The following is a 15,638-nucleotide window of genomic DNA, read 5'->3' as shown; positions in this document are numbered from 1 at the left end:
TCAAGTTTCTGAAATAAGGCCACAAAACACATACTAAATATGTCAATAAGACTTTTGACTAATGTCGTCGCCTAGAGTTTTTTCTTCAAAATGATGTGAAAATCATCCTGCCTAATCATTCACATAAAACAATACATTGATTTAAATTTTGCAAGACACTTTCTGTTTGGAAAGGCAATATGCGCAGTGGGCGTCAACGATCCAACACCATCATCCATCATAGAGTAGTTCACACCTGAGGAGACAATGGGGCCCACATACTTAATGAGCCATTCATTCAGGTGTGTCACTGAGCCACAAGAAAGAATGCAAGAGCAATATATATCCCTCTGAGGTCGACAAACGCGCCTGCGCGTTTTGCTGGATTTTTTTCAGTTCAAAAGAAATGAATTTTGCTCTGTTGACTTTGATATTACAAGCAAGTTTCATACATCAATCGATTCTGTTAAATGTGTATTATTTTTGTGTATACTCACAATAAAAACAAACTGTTGTGCTTTTTGCCAAATAAAGAAAAATAAACGTGATGCGAGTTCTGCCTTCTCTCTGTCAGTGAAGACCATTCTGAAACGCGTCCGAAAATGAACAATAACTCAGCGAATACTGAGTCAAACAGGCATACAGACACACAGGCATGAAGCTTGAATTCTCTTCTTTAAAATTAGGTAATTTATATAAAAAACAAATATTCTCATCTTGTGAAATCTGTATTAAAAGAGAGCAATTCCAGTCGAGCTAATTAGAGCTCATTCAAAGGTAATGTGACTCCGCCCACGGAGAGCGCGTGCTATTCAAACGCAAATTACTGAGGCAAACCTGTGAACGCCCCCCATATCAGCTCGAGAAAACACAAGTTTAATCATATCATTGTAGCCTACGTGTTTACACCATCTGGCAGCGCTGTGAGGAACAATAATAATGGAAAATCTACCTCAGAGTGCGGGTATTTGCAGGAGAGAGGATCCAAATATGTAGTAAGTTTTTTTTCCTTCTCAAGTTAATCACGTTTCTGTGAATGAATGAATGGCAGCCGCAGAGATGCGCGCTATTTATCACAGCTCGCAAAAAGACAGTTTAAATTTAAATTGCGTCTCTGTGTGAATGAATGATGATGTTTTAGCAAACTGTATTGCTATACTGAGCTGAGTAAAAATCGACAGAAATATGTTGAAATAAAATGTAGGCTATTTGTATAAGCAACGTATTAAACTGAAAATTAACATTTATATGCCCTAATATTTCATAAAAACAACGTTACAGTCAGGCGTTTCTGTTTGTGAATGAATGTTTCAGTTTTAGCAAACTGTATTGCTATACTGAGTAAAAATCGACTGAAATATGTTGAAATAAAATGTATTTGTATAAGCAACGTATTAAACTGCAAATTAACATTTATATTTCTTATAATAAAAATGAAAGACCTATGTTACAGACATATGAAAGACAACATTTCGTTGATTAGTTTTGGATAGATTATACATTTTTACTGTAAAATATCTGCCAACTCAAATAAGCTTTTGTTTGCCAATATTTGCTCATGTTAAATATAGTATGTTTTGTCAAAAATAATCAAATAATCAATCAAATCCTTAACTTTGAAATATGTATGATAAAATGTATACTTTAGTTTTTACAAAGAAAGATTACACTTGAATTGTTGTTGTAATTGTAACCTTTTTAATAAAAAAAATATATTTACAAGGTAGATGTAAACAAACTATTAAAAGGTAAATATAAGCCTTTTCTTTAAATCATTTTTATTGTGTTTTATTAGTGACAAATTTGGGGAGAGGATAAATATTCCAAAACTGAAAATACAGTATGAGAATTAACTGCACAATTACTAGACATGTTTTCCTTGGATATTATAGGCCAAATTGCAAGCACAATATGTGGAAAAATAAAAAAGAATTGAGATGCTTCCAACTGTTGCTCTTGCATTCTTGTGGCTCAGTGACTCACCTGAATGAATGGCTAATTAAGTATGCAGGCCCCATTGTCTCCTAAGGTGTGAACCACTAAATATGCATGATCTGTGACGCCCACTCCGCATATTGCCTTTCCAAACAGAAAGTGCTTTGCAAAATTCAAATCAATGTATTGTGTTATGTGAATGATTAGGCAGGGTGATTTTCACATCATTTTGAAGAAAAAACACTAGGCAATGACATCTATTAGACAAAAGTCTTATTGGCACATATTTAGTATGTGTTTTATGGCCTTATTTCAGAAACTTCCGTTTTTAGTTTTTTCAATAACCACGCATAAACATTATTCTCTCAAAAATGCAGACATGTACATTATTGTTGCTCACATATTATGGTAGCCCTGTTTGTGCTAAATAGTGTGTAATTTTTTTTTGCCATTAATATGTTTATAAGCAACTGAAAAAAGCACAAATGTCAGGGCATGTCAGAACATCTCAAGGACCCCAAAAACACCTTAGACCCCAGAGGGATATATATATACAGTATATATATATATATATTAGGGGTGTAACGATATGCGTATTCATATCGAACCGTTCGGTACGAGGCTTTCGGTTTGGTTTTCATTCGTTGGACCATTATTTCTGCCGACCAAAATTTTGTTATTTCAAATGAAGGCGCGTCGCGGGTGGCAAGCGCGCTCATAGAGGCTGGCGCGACCACTACATCAATTGGCAAATGCAATGTAAGGAACGAAACTGAGCTACTCTTACTGTGTTTGTGTGGACCGTTTATCAGTTTTGACCTGTGAAGCGGGACTCGCGAGCCCTATGCGCGAGCCTGATCAAGCAACACCACACAGCGCTAAGAGATCCAGACCAGTAAAGAAAGCATTTGAAATTCAAATGCTTTTTGAATTCGCCACTGAAGTAATAACATCGCTGCGAGATCTAGTGAGAAACATGCACATTTCTCTGTTATTAACAGATCAAACAGCGCTGATGTGGAAACCAGGAAGAAACATCGTGCCATGAATGAACTGGCCGATGTCCACAGATCAGCAACATTCACCGTGGAAGAGTGAAGAGTCAAGTATAGCTCCATTATTGCTCAGTAAAAAAAAAAAAAAAAAATCATACTTTATGATGTTAGTTTCATTAAATAAAATAATAATAATAAAAAAAAATTATTCAAGGAAATTTTTCTGGCATTTATTTATTTTTGCTGTATGGAAAACGTACCGAACCGAACCGTGACACAAGTGTATCGTATCGAACCGAACCGTGAATTTTGTGAACCGTTACACCCCTAATATATATATATATATTTATATTTATATTTATATTTATATTTATATTTATTCACAGTTGGAAACACAGTTGTTGTTTTTTTTTTTTTTTTTTTTTTACAAATTGTGCTTGCAAATTGTATAATATCCAAGGTAAACATTTATAGTAATTGTGCAGTTAATTGTTCTCATACTGTATTTTCAGAAAGTTTTATATATTTGTATATAAACATATTTGTATATGTTTTATATATATTTTTATAAAGTTTAAATATATTCTCTACCCAAATGTGTCACTAATAAAACACAATAAAAATTATTTAAAGAGAAGGCTTATATTGACCTTTTAAGATTTTGTTTACATCTATCCTATATATGCTATTTTATTAAAAAGGTTATACAATTACAACAACAATTAAAATTGTAACACTATTTCCAGTGTAATCTTTCTTTGTAAAAACTAAAGTATTCATTTTATCATATTTAGTTCAAAAGTTAAGGATTCATTAGTTTGAATATAGCCTACATATATGAGCAGAAATTGGCAACATTATAAGCTTATTTGATGTGGCAGTATTTTACAGTAAAAACTTTATAATCTATCCCATTTTTGTAGTCGATTTTTACTCATCTCAGTATAGCAATAGAGTTTGGTAAAAGCTGTTCATTCATTCACACACAAAAACGCTATTCATTTTAAACAGTATTTTGCCAGCTGTAGCAACACAACAGCGTGCATCTGTGCGTTCATTCATTCATACATAGAAACGCGATTCATATTTAAACAGTATTTTTGCGTGTACAGACACTTGCGATTAGAACAAAGCAAATAGAACTGACCTATTCCTCAGCCGGATCTGTTGCTCCTCAAAATGAAACTTTCAGCACTTCTGAGTTAAATTTTCCAGGATTATTATTAAGATAGTATTACAGCGTTGTAAAGTACATGACTCTGTTAACTCGCGGTGTGTGTTATCCAGCTGATGTGGGCGTCGGCTTTCACAGGTTTGCATGGATCACCTCAGATTATTTGCGTTTGAATAGCGCGCGCTCTCCGTGGGCGGGGTCACATTAAAACTGAATGAGCTGAGATGAGAACGACTGACATCTCTCCCTTTTTATACATATTGCATAAACTGAGAATATTTGTTTTTTATAAAACATACTTCATTTAAAAGAAGAGAATTTAAGCTTCATGCCTGTGTATCTGTATGCCTGATTGACTGAGTATTCGCTGAGTTACAGTTCATTTTCGGACGCGTTTCAGAATGGACTACACTGACAGAGAGGAGGCAGAACTCGCATCATGTTTATTTTTCTTTATTTGGCGAAAAGCACAACACTTCATTTTTATTATGAGTATATACAAAAAAAATACACACTTAACAGGATCGATTGATGTATAACACAAGCATATAAGATTAAAATTAATATTAGTATTTTGATTCTTTTTTGCACTGATAAGGAAAAAAACGAGCCTATCGCGCCGGCGCGATAGTCGACCTCAGGGGGTTAATCAAGCTCTAAATACAGCTCATTCTGGATCCATGGTATGAAGTGACGTCACGGTACGAAGTGACGTACCAGTCGTTTGCATATGACCGCCTCTAGCGCAAGACAACTGCTTCTCATTTCGCATCGTCGATGCAGTTTATTTTTTGCGGACGTCCCAGTCATGGCAGTGTTAATTTAAGCGTGTGTTCTCTACATTTCAAGGATGAGTGACAGTTTTGAGAACAAATCATAGTATGATGCTGGCATCACCCGCTACTATTGTAAATCCGCACATGTTCTGACTAGGGGGCGTTAATGATTGATGCATAAGCACTGACGTTAGCCAATCATAACAGTGGGCGTTAACACTGAACTCTTAAAGGGGAAACACCCCCAAAACAGACTGTTTGAATCAGAGGATGAGAAACAGGGTGGGAAAGGTCATAAATCACTCAATTTTAAAAGGTTTTTTGTCCAAAAAACTAAAGCAATACTATAATTGCACCCAAGGGAACATAATAAAATAAAATAAAACCCCATGTCATGACCCCTTTAAAACAGCAAAAAAAAATGTTATTTGCATATCGAGCAGAAACAAAGCAACCTCAGCATCCGTTTTCAGGCCTTGGTAGCACTTTATTTTAGAGTCCTTTTCCTCTTGTACATACTATGTACTTATTATATAAACTAATTAATATGTTACAATAGTAATTACAATAACCGGGTACTAACTAGGTACTAACCATGAACCTACCCCTAAACCTAACCTTAACCCATGCAGTTACCTTATATTACCCAGTACTTTCTAAAGTACATGTAATGTAAAATAAAAGTGCAACCCAGGCCTTCCCGCTCTCTAGCGTCTCTCCAGTACGCAAAAGCTTCTCCATTATTAAGAAGCTCTTGACTGATCATAACCTTTTAACAAGAGTCCTCTCTTTTTTCAGATTAACAGCCTGTAATCTCACTGATCAGCAGTGTGAAGTTGTGGCTTCAGTTCTACAGTCATCAAACTCCTCCCTGAGAGAGCTGGACCTGAGTAACAATGACCTGCAAGGTTCAGGACAGAAGCTACTCTGTGCTGGACTGAAAAGTCCAAACTGTCATCTCAACATACTGAGGTTTGAGTTTGACTTTAATTTAATTTATTAATTAATGTTAATAATAATGTCTGCTTTATATAAATTTATACTACAGGGGGGCTGTTTAATGCATGAATCTGATTGGTTGATGAAAAAAAAAAAAAACTAGAGTTTTGAACTCAACACTTTTTTTTGACCAATTAGACTTTACATGTTTTCAGCATTGCACCCTTAAGTAATTAACTTTACACACAAACTCAACTCATTACTTTGTGTGGCAGAAACAACTCAATTGAGTGAAAGTAACTCAGGTGAATACACATTAGTGTAACATAGTAAATATAGTTTATATATTGTATATTCTATATTGTAATATATTAACGCAATTTCATATATTTTTCAATATATTTAAACTAGTTAATATATTGATCATAAATGTATGAAAACATATTTTTATTCCATGAGGGTTATAACCAGAGTACTCCTTTTTTTTCAGATTAGCAGCCTGTAATCTAACTGATCAGCACTGTGAAGTTGTGGCTTCAGTTCTACAATCATCAAACTCACCTCTGAGAGAGCTGGACCTGAGTAACAATGACCTGCAGGATTCAGGAGTGAAGCTGCTCTCTGGTGGACTGAAGAATCCAAACTGTCAACTCAACATTTTGAGGTACTTAGAAGTTTTATGTATAGAAGCTTTCCGTAGCTCAAGGTCGCTTTACATTGTACATTACAATACATTTACACACCCACACACACATTTGCAAAAACATAAGGATACATATAGCCACATTATCCAAAGTACATGTTAAATAGATATGTTTTTAGCTGAGTCTTGAAGGTAGCCATAGATGAGATATAACAAAGTGTAAGGGGTAGTGAATTCCATCATTTAGGAGCATTAACACTAAATGAACTTCCACCTACAGTGGACAAAATAAAAGTTCAGCTGATCTAAGGGACCGGGCAGGGTGGTAGGAGTAAAGTAGATCAGATGAATATGGAGGTGCAAGACCATTTAAAGGAATTCATAATCACAATACTGAAATTACATTACAACTTTAGAACTGAAACATATGTAGGCTTCTATTATTGTATCGAATTTAAGCAAAGTAGGCTAAACGTTAACATTGTGTGCCCAATTTTTCTATAATTTAGAAAGGCAATGCATGGCAATAGTAGGGATGCTCCGATCTGATATTTGTTTCGGGTATCAGCTCCGATATGGAATAAAATTTTAGATCGGGTATCGGTAACAATGGGCCCGATCCGTAGGGGCATCAAATTACAGCGAGAGCAATTCGAAAGCTTACAAAGCATTTGGCTCTCTAAACGCTCTTGCGGTAATTCTATGCTGTGCGCAAGTGTGTGACATCAACCGCTAGCAACATGCGCAGAACGCAGGTGGCAGGTAAACAGTTTCCAATTCAAACAAGCTAATGTGCATACCTATCAACACTCCTGTTTTTCCCCGGAGTCTCCTGTATTTCATACCCATCTCCCACCCCCCTCCCGTTTTGTCATTTCTCTCGTGAAACTCCCGTAATTTGTATGGCCCAAACCTCGTTATATGAATAACCACATCAATTTGTTATTCCAAGGTTGTCCGATTTCCAGATCTTGTATTAAACGTATCCGACTTATACAATCAACTCTTCATACAAATTTCAACCCATTTGTGAGCTCAACCTGGCAACCTACAACCCAGTTGCGCTGTTGATGTCTGCGCAGGTAGTAGTTGGGAAGTTGGATAAGTGTCACTGGTAGAAATGGGAGGAGAAGACTCAGAAAACTCATTTTTTTCGGTCATCCTTTAGCTGGCATCACATTTTATGATGCGCTCTTATTCATGCAAATGCTTTTAAACTATTCAAGACACACACACGACTCACAGAAAGACCAGAATAGAGTTCTCTTTCGGCTTGAAGTTGAACTTACACTAGCACGTGCAATTATGTCAAAATGTCCGTTTTGTCGAGTATCCTCATAAGAGTAGACTGAGCAGTCTTAAATGAGTTAAATAAAGTCTTAAATGAACGTAAAAAGTTGTGAGAGAATGAGGCGCGTGTGAGATCCGTGTCTCTGTTAACAGCGGCAGATCTTAAAGGGACAGCAGCCAATGAAGCTTTCTGTCAGTAAAGTTAATCAAAGAACAAAGGGAACAGAGGAAATTACTCACTGCTCTTGACTAAAGAACTTTTGTAACTTTAATAAGAATTAATCTATATATAATTTTAAGTTTATGCAGTGCAAACTGTTTGATAACTTTATTCAATTTCTGTATATTTCCTACCTGTTAGACAAATATTTAAAATATACTGTCTTTGTTTGACTTTAATTTGGAGATTAACTGTGACATTATTTACACATTATTATATTAAAAACATAATTTTTGTTTTAATGGTGATTGCAATCGCTAAAAATAAATAAAAAAGAAACATGAAGAAATCTTATCCATGCTTTTTTTTTTTTTTATTGAATATCATGTATTTATTTATTTATGTTAACCCTCTAGGGTCTGAGGTGTTTTCTGGCCCTGGAGGTGTTCTGACATGCTCTGACATTTGTGCTTATTTCTGTTACTTGTGACATTTTCATGGCTAAAGTCTGATTACACTGTATTCAGCACAAACTCTGCTACAATAATATATCAGCAGCATGTATGTAAAAGTTTGTAGTTTTGAGATAATGACATTTATGCGTGGTTTGAGAAAATACAAAAAAAAAATGTCACTGAAATAAGGCCATGAAACCCATACTGATTATTTCTTCACAAGACTTTTGAAAATTGTATCACGTAGCCTAGAATATTTGCGAAAATGTGAAAATCACCCTGACTGCTCATTCAGATAAGACAATATATTGATTTAAAATTTGTAAGACGTGTTTTGTGTGAGAAAGCTTTATGCGGGAGGTGTGATCACATCATTAATATGTATGGATTTCACACCTGAGAAAGACAAAGACCCTCCCTAATGGCCCTATTAGGAGCTATCAGGCCCTGTCATTCTGAGCAACCTTGCACAAAGAATGAGGAGATTTTAAAAAGAATGGCTTTTAGATTGTTTGGATTTATTTACAACATAAGATACACAACAAATGACAAAAAAACACATTATTTAAAAGACAGAGACCTTTGTGCCATTCCTAAAAACATTGTACATACCTTTCATTTCCAAGGTGTTTGATTTTCACTTTACCATGTTCATGTACAGAGACTCGTGTGAATGTTGCAGGACTGGCATCTGGTCCCTGAAAAAAAAAAAAAAAAGTGAACATACTGATATCAAGAGAAACTATAGGCCTGCACGATTTTGGGAATAAATTTTAGATTTTTCTGGTTAAAATTGCTTTTTAAAATTCACAGAATACACACACACACACACACACACACACACACACAAATGTCTCCAACAATATATAATATAATGAACACCAGGCTTGTTGTGCCTTGTAGGCATAGGCTATGCGCAGTAGGGCTGGGTATCGTTCAGAAAATTTCGATACCGATACCGATACCTTGATTTCGATACCGGTTCCTGATCGATACTTTTTTCGATACCAATTTTATGAAATCCATTTTAACAAGATTACATAACACATTACCTCAGAAAAACTTTGGTTTTATTTTTTCAGTTTGACTCATGCTCCTTAGTCAGTGCACAAAGGAACAAAAAAAGCACAAAGGAACAAAATATTCCTTATACATATACATAAGGTACAAAATATATTTTTTATAAAGAGCTCATGCTCACCAAAGCTGAATTTATTTCATCAAAAATACAGTACAACTTGTAATATTGTGGAATAGTATTACAATTTAAAATCTTATTTGAATATATTTCAAAATGTAATTTATTCCTGTGTTGTCAAAGCTGAAATATGAAAACAGTTTTTGGAAGGTCATTTTTGATCACTTTAATGCATGCTTACTGAAAAAAAATTCTGACCAACACGTTTTTGAACGGCAGTGTACATTCAGTAGGTCATTATTGCAATATAAACACAGTCAGAGTGATCAACAAGGTATCTCTTCATTTACCAGTCGAAGACGCAGCAACTTTCTGCTCTTATGTTTACTCCGTGCACTGTCAAGGGCTTCATCATATCTGTCGCGGTACCGTCTTTGCAGCCATTATTTTACCACAAATACTGCATCGCGCGCTGTTGGCATTGAGCCTGGAGAAATGTAGCCACACTTTTGATCGACTTTTCCACATCTTTAGGGTATTGTGAGTGTGTGTGCTTGCGTGTCATTGAGTATGTGCGCGAGTTTGTGTGTGCTCGCGTCCATAGGCTCGCGTCTCATGAGAATGTGCGTGGACAGTTTGTGTGCGCGCGCGCGTCTCATAAGAGTATGTGCGGAGAGTTCCGCGCGTCTCGTGTGTGTAGAGTTTGCATGTATGTGTGTGAGCGAATTTAGGCGTGTCGTTGTGCATTTCATATGTATTTGTTTGAGCACTGACGTTGACGAGTTAACCCCTTAGGTATCGAAATCTGGTACCGAAAAACAAGTCATTTTTCGATACTCAATAGTATCGAGGCAATTCGGTCGGTACCTAAAAAGTATCGAACTCGGTACCCAGCCCTAATGCGCAGTGCTGCATAAAATAATAATAACATAACAATAACCAATAGCAGCCTATAAATCTTCCAAAAGAATTCAGTAACAACTACGCTAGAGAAAAATATATTGATTATCATATGTTACTTTAAATGTTTCCATTCGTTATGATGATATGAAATGAGATTGTTAGGCTTATATGAAGCCTAATGTTTGGTGCGTTTTGCTTTTCAAACGCGATCGCGCTCCAAAATATGAAACATTATGGTTACCATATTATACATATCTACATTTGAGCAGATATCCACAAACACAGTAACAGTAAACACGGGTCTAAATATTATAATATTCACCATATATATCTAGCAACAGTTCAACTGCAATGTGAAGTTTATGCAACAATAACATAAACTAATAAGTGAGAATTTCTTACCTTACATCTTTCTTGTCTTCAAATCGCGTTCTTCTTCTGAGGTAAATCCAATGTAAGCTCACGGCGCGTCTTTCAAACTCGACGAAAAGCAGAGAACTGTGAAGTTTTTTGGTGCTTTGTTTTTGAGGTAATGAGCGCGTTCGCGTTCCATGTGGAGATTTGCATGTGAATCTCTTTTGCGCGTGTGGGCGTGGTTAAATTAAAAATAATGAGCAAGCGTTTGAGAAACTGGACATCTTGTTGGTTTTATACAAATTACTTAAACAGAGAATATTTGTTTTCAGTTTGAATCCTATCATTTAAAAGTACACAATTTAATGTTTATAAAGGTCTAGGGCTCATAAATGTGTGACAAGTATTCGCTGAGTTTTATTTCAGTTTATAGACGTGCTCAAGAAAAAAAAGTTCACCGCGACGGGGAGGCAGAAAGCACACCGTTTATTTTCTTTATTTTACAAAAGCACAATTTGATTGTTTGTCAGTGGACACATAAAAAAGTAGAAATATAACAGATTCTTTTTTCATATTTCTTTTTTCTGTATGACCATAAATGATGGAGTAATTTAAGTTTATTGTGCTGCAATGTGAAGAAAATCCAGCAAAGCGTGCAGGCGCATTTGCCGACCCCAGGGGGTTAATATCTGCGCAATTAATGTGTATTTTAGCCATCCAGCACCCCCCATAAAGTTAAGAAAGTAATGTTTAAGTCAAGCCTGCCTGATGCCTTTCACAAAAGAATGATCCCAGTCTCTTCCACACAGTGAGGCATACTTTTTATTAGGTAATTCAGCACTGTTTTTATTTTAGTATTGGATCGGTGATCGGTATCGGCCGATACTGAATCCCAGATATCGGAATCGGTATAGGAGGCAAAAAATGCTGATCGGAGTATCCCTAGTCAATAGATTATGTGTCTTATACTTCGTGTTATTTCAATTTGTTAATAGATTTATTAACTGAAACATAACAGTGAAATAAATTAAATTAAATGATCGTAAAATTAAAACATTGATCAGGACTTGCTACACTGCAAAAAATGCTGTTCTTACTTAGTATTTTTGTGTTGTTTCCAGTCCAAAAATCTAAAAATTCTTAAATCAAGAAGCATTTACTAGAGAAGTAAAACTACATAAGAAATTCTATTTTGTTTTCAGATAAACAGTAAGTAACTTAAGTAATTTTTGCTTAAAACAAGCTAAATTATCTGCCAGTGCAGTAAGAAAAAAAAACTTAATTCAAAAAAACTTAATAAAACCATAATCTTAAAACAAGATTATTTTCCTTACTGCACTGGCAGATAATTTAGCTTGTTTTAAGCAAAAATCACTTAAGATACTTTCTGTTTATCTGAAAACAAAATAGAATTTCTTATGTAGTTTTACTTCTCTAGTAAATGCTTCTTGATTTAAGAATTTTTAGATTTTTGGACTGGAAACAACACAAAAATACTAAGTAAGAACAGCATTTTTTGCAGTGTAACCGATGTTAGTCGGCAGCATTTGTGTTTTAGCATTCTTTATTAAGAATTAAATAGGCTTACAGTAGGTTGTTATGATTTGCCAAATTTTCTTTAATAAATAATAAAAACATTTCAACATAAAATATTGCAATAAAAAAATTACATCAATGAGGCTTTGCATGAGCATAAGCAGGGCTGTACAGTGTGACATGTCACACGACATAGTGCGACATAATGTCTCCACGATCTGCTTTTGAAGAAATATGACAGTATCGTGCTACAGCGCACATTCTATCAGCAGCAGTTCTGGCGCCTCAGTCCCAATACTGTAAAACTCAACGTACATTCACATCACATGTTAATGCAGCGGTAGAGTTATACTCACAGGACACTGCACTTAATCACAATCACAAAAGTTATCACAAATTATTTGCTTGTGCTTTAAAGCTTTGCCGGGTAAACATTTCATTGGCGTTCTGTTCTGACATGATGAGGCCCGAAGCGCGCGCACACTGTCAAACAGCGCCAAACTGGACTTCATCTTTCGCGTCTGATTGTGCTAATACTGCAAAATACACACAAGGTTTACATAAACACAGTTGGTTATGTCTAAAGTGAACGAAAACAGTTGAGAGAAAATCGGATTCGAGTTAACTGATGTCTGTTTCTTGATGCGTGCAGGTCTTAAAGTGACCTAGTAAACATGCTGTCGCTTGTCCTTAAAGGGATAGTTCACCCCAAAATAATTTGTCATGATTTACTCGCTCTCATGTTGTTCCTGTATTATTATTTTTCTTGTGCTTAACTCAAAAAAAGATATTTTGAAGAATTTGGTTATTAACAGTTGCTGGTCCCCAATGACTTCCATAGTACAAAAAAAAAAAAAAAAAAAAAAACGTCATTGAGTCAAAGTCATTGAGGACCAGCAACTGTTTGGTTACCCGCATTCTTCAAAAAAACTTTTATGTTAAATTTAAAACCATCAGGTTTAAAACAACTTGAGAGTGAGTAAATGATGACAAAATGTTAATTTTTAGGTGACCTATCCCTTTAATGTTAATAAATCAACAAAAGAGAAAAATCACTCACTACTCTTGACTGAATTAAGATTTTTATCTTCGCCCACTTTGGCCTAAATGTCCTAAATCTGGCCTAAATAAAGATAAGCATACATCAAACAATGACTATTTTATATAAAAACGAAACCATCATTTACACAGTCCAGCATCAGACAACAACAGCACAGCATTAATGTTTAATTTCTGCTCCATACAGGCATTTGTATGCTCCCCACAATATCTATCTTGTTCAATGGACATTTTTTCTTTAAAACATAAACCTCTTTTACAGCACCACTCGGCTCTTCTGAAGATGATCATTCATTCCGCTTCAGGGTCTCCTCTCTGCACTAACTAGTAATGTCCGGTTCATGAACGAATCGTTCTTTTGAACCGGTTCTTTTTAGTGGACCAGTTGAACCAGTACACTAAATCAGACTGAATCGTTTGAAACAGTTCGCGTCTTGCGTCAGCACTGATCCACAAGTTACTAAAGTTACTCACTTTCGGACATGCCTGAGTCCTGACAGTCCCTTCGACTCTAAATAAACCAATATCCCAGAGTAGGCCTATATGTTACTCCAGTAAATCCAACAGTTCACTGAACTGAGACATGTTGTGCTGAGAGAAGTGATGAGCACGAGCAGTTGATACTGAGCATGCGCGCAGTACCGAACGTACAGGTACAGCGGTTCTCGGATCACCAGTACAGAACTGAGAACTGTTTATTTCGGACGTGTTCGACATACTGAGAACCCGATGAGCTGATGAGCTGAGCATGCGTGCAATTTTTTCAGAGGGACGAAATGCATGTTTCTTAAGTATTTTGTTGAACATCAATAAATGTTTATCACATGCTGTCTTTTCACTGTATTATTTTAAAGATTGGAAACGCAATGAATGGATTGTAATACTAAACATTTATTATTATACTAAAACATTATTTTCAGGAACAGATCATTTAATTTCTAAGTTGATATACATTTTTGACGTAAACTCTTTCCAGTGTTTTAAGGGTGCAAAGTAAATGTTTATAGTGTGTTAATCAAAACATAATGTATTAAACATACTGGAGACATGCATCGACTTTTTATTTTTTTTCGACTGTAGGCTATAGTAAGTTTTCAGTAGTTCTCAGCTCAGCACACACAGGCCTATGCCACGGTTCTCGAGTCAAGAACTGGTTGTTGCAGCAGTTCTCGGATCACCAGTACAGAACCGAGAACTGTTTCTTTCGGACATGTTCAATACGGAGAACCAATGAGCTGGAGAGACTGCGCATGCGTGATAGCACCATCTCTGAACCAAACTTTCTTTTGGCCAACTGATGCTGTGCTGATACATGAGCACGGGTGAACCAAGGACTTGAATGAGGGGCCGAATTCGGGAAAATGTAAGTTTATTTAATTACAAAATTAATAAAAATGATGAAGACCAGTTTATTCACTTTAGATCTTTTAGACATGTAAAACATCCGTGTTTGCGCATCGCCTTAGGCCTACTACAGGGTTCATTTTCAAAACGTAAATTTAAGAAACTTATTCAAGATGATTATGACGATGAGTACTATTATTTAACTGAAGTTATGATTACAAATGCCTTTATTTGAATGTATATTTATCCGCCGGGATGATAGAATTGACGTCATTACGTGATGACGTAAAAGAACTGGTGAACCGGTTGAAACGAAGTTTCCGAAAGAACCGGTTCGCGGAAAAGAACCGGACTTCCCATCACTAGCATTAACGTCTGCGCACTTCCACGCAAACATTTGCCTATGTTTACCTGTTGCTGAGCCCCGTCTTGATGCAGTGATTGACAGGGCGGGACGGGGCGGGGACGTGATTGGTTCGGAATGCATTTTCAATTTGCACATTGAATTTTGCTACATTCATTAACATTTAATGAAAATGCAATCGCAAGTGTCTTACCTACGAGTGTAAATGCAATTAAGAGAAATAACATTTAAATGATCATGTTGCTAGAAATTTTGACTGAACATGTTAAACAAATCTTATCATTTCTGTAATACATTTTAATTTTGCAACTTATAAAGCGTTAACATATGCATTCAATTTACATATTAAACCTAGTGTATTAAATGGCAAATGTAAATTATATAATTGAATTTTCATTTTCATTTTGCACCAAATGTTGCACAAATGTAATGGAAAATGTAAATTTATATACAGAAATGCATTACTATTTTACATATTGCATTGTCATTTTGCACATTTACGTTTCAAATTGAATATTGCTACCGATATGCTTCCATACAATACAGGAGCAGAAGCTCTGGTTCTGATTTTATCAGATCTGAGGGGGGGTTACG

General features: G+C 35.6%; 1 protein-coding gene across 2 annotated transcripts in view; it reads left to right on the top strand.

Annotated features, from left to right (window-relative positions):
• The window catches only part of LOC311295354 (uncharacterized protein), an 89,276-nt gene that overhangs the window by 35,385 nt on the left and 38,253 nt on the right, over window positions 1-15,638 (top strand). For both annotated transcript variants that reach the window (XM_084416694.1, XM_084416693.1), the window contains 2 exons: window positions 5,658-5,831; window positions 6,289-6,462. In XM_084416694.1, the coding sequence (XP_084272820.1) occupies window positions 5,658-5,831; window positions 6,289-6,462 (348 nt within the window). The remainder of the gene's footprint in view (window positions 1-5,657; window positions 5,832-6,288; window positions 6,463-15,638) is intronic.

This window comes from Rutilus rutilus (assembly GCF_951802725.1).
Source record: "Rutilus rutilus genome assembly, chromosome: 1".
NCBI classification, from domain to species: domain Eukaryota; kingdom Metazoa; phylum Chordata; class Actinopteri; order Cypriniformes; family Leuciscidae; genus Rutilus; species Rutilus rutilus.
The sequence above is the reverse complement of the archived record's forward strand: the minus strand, read 5'-3'. Positions and strand labels throughout refer to the sequence as shown.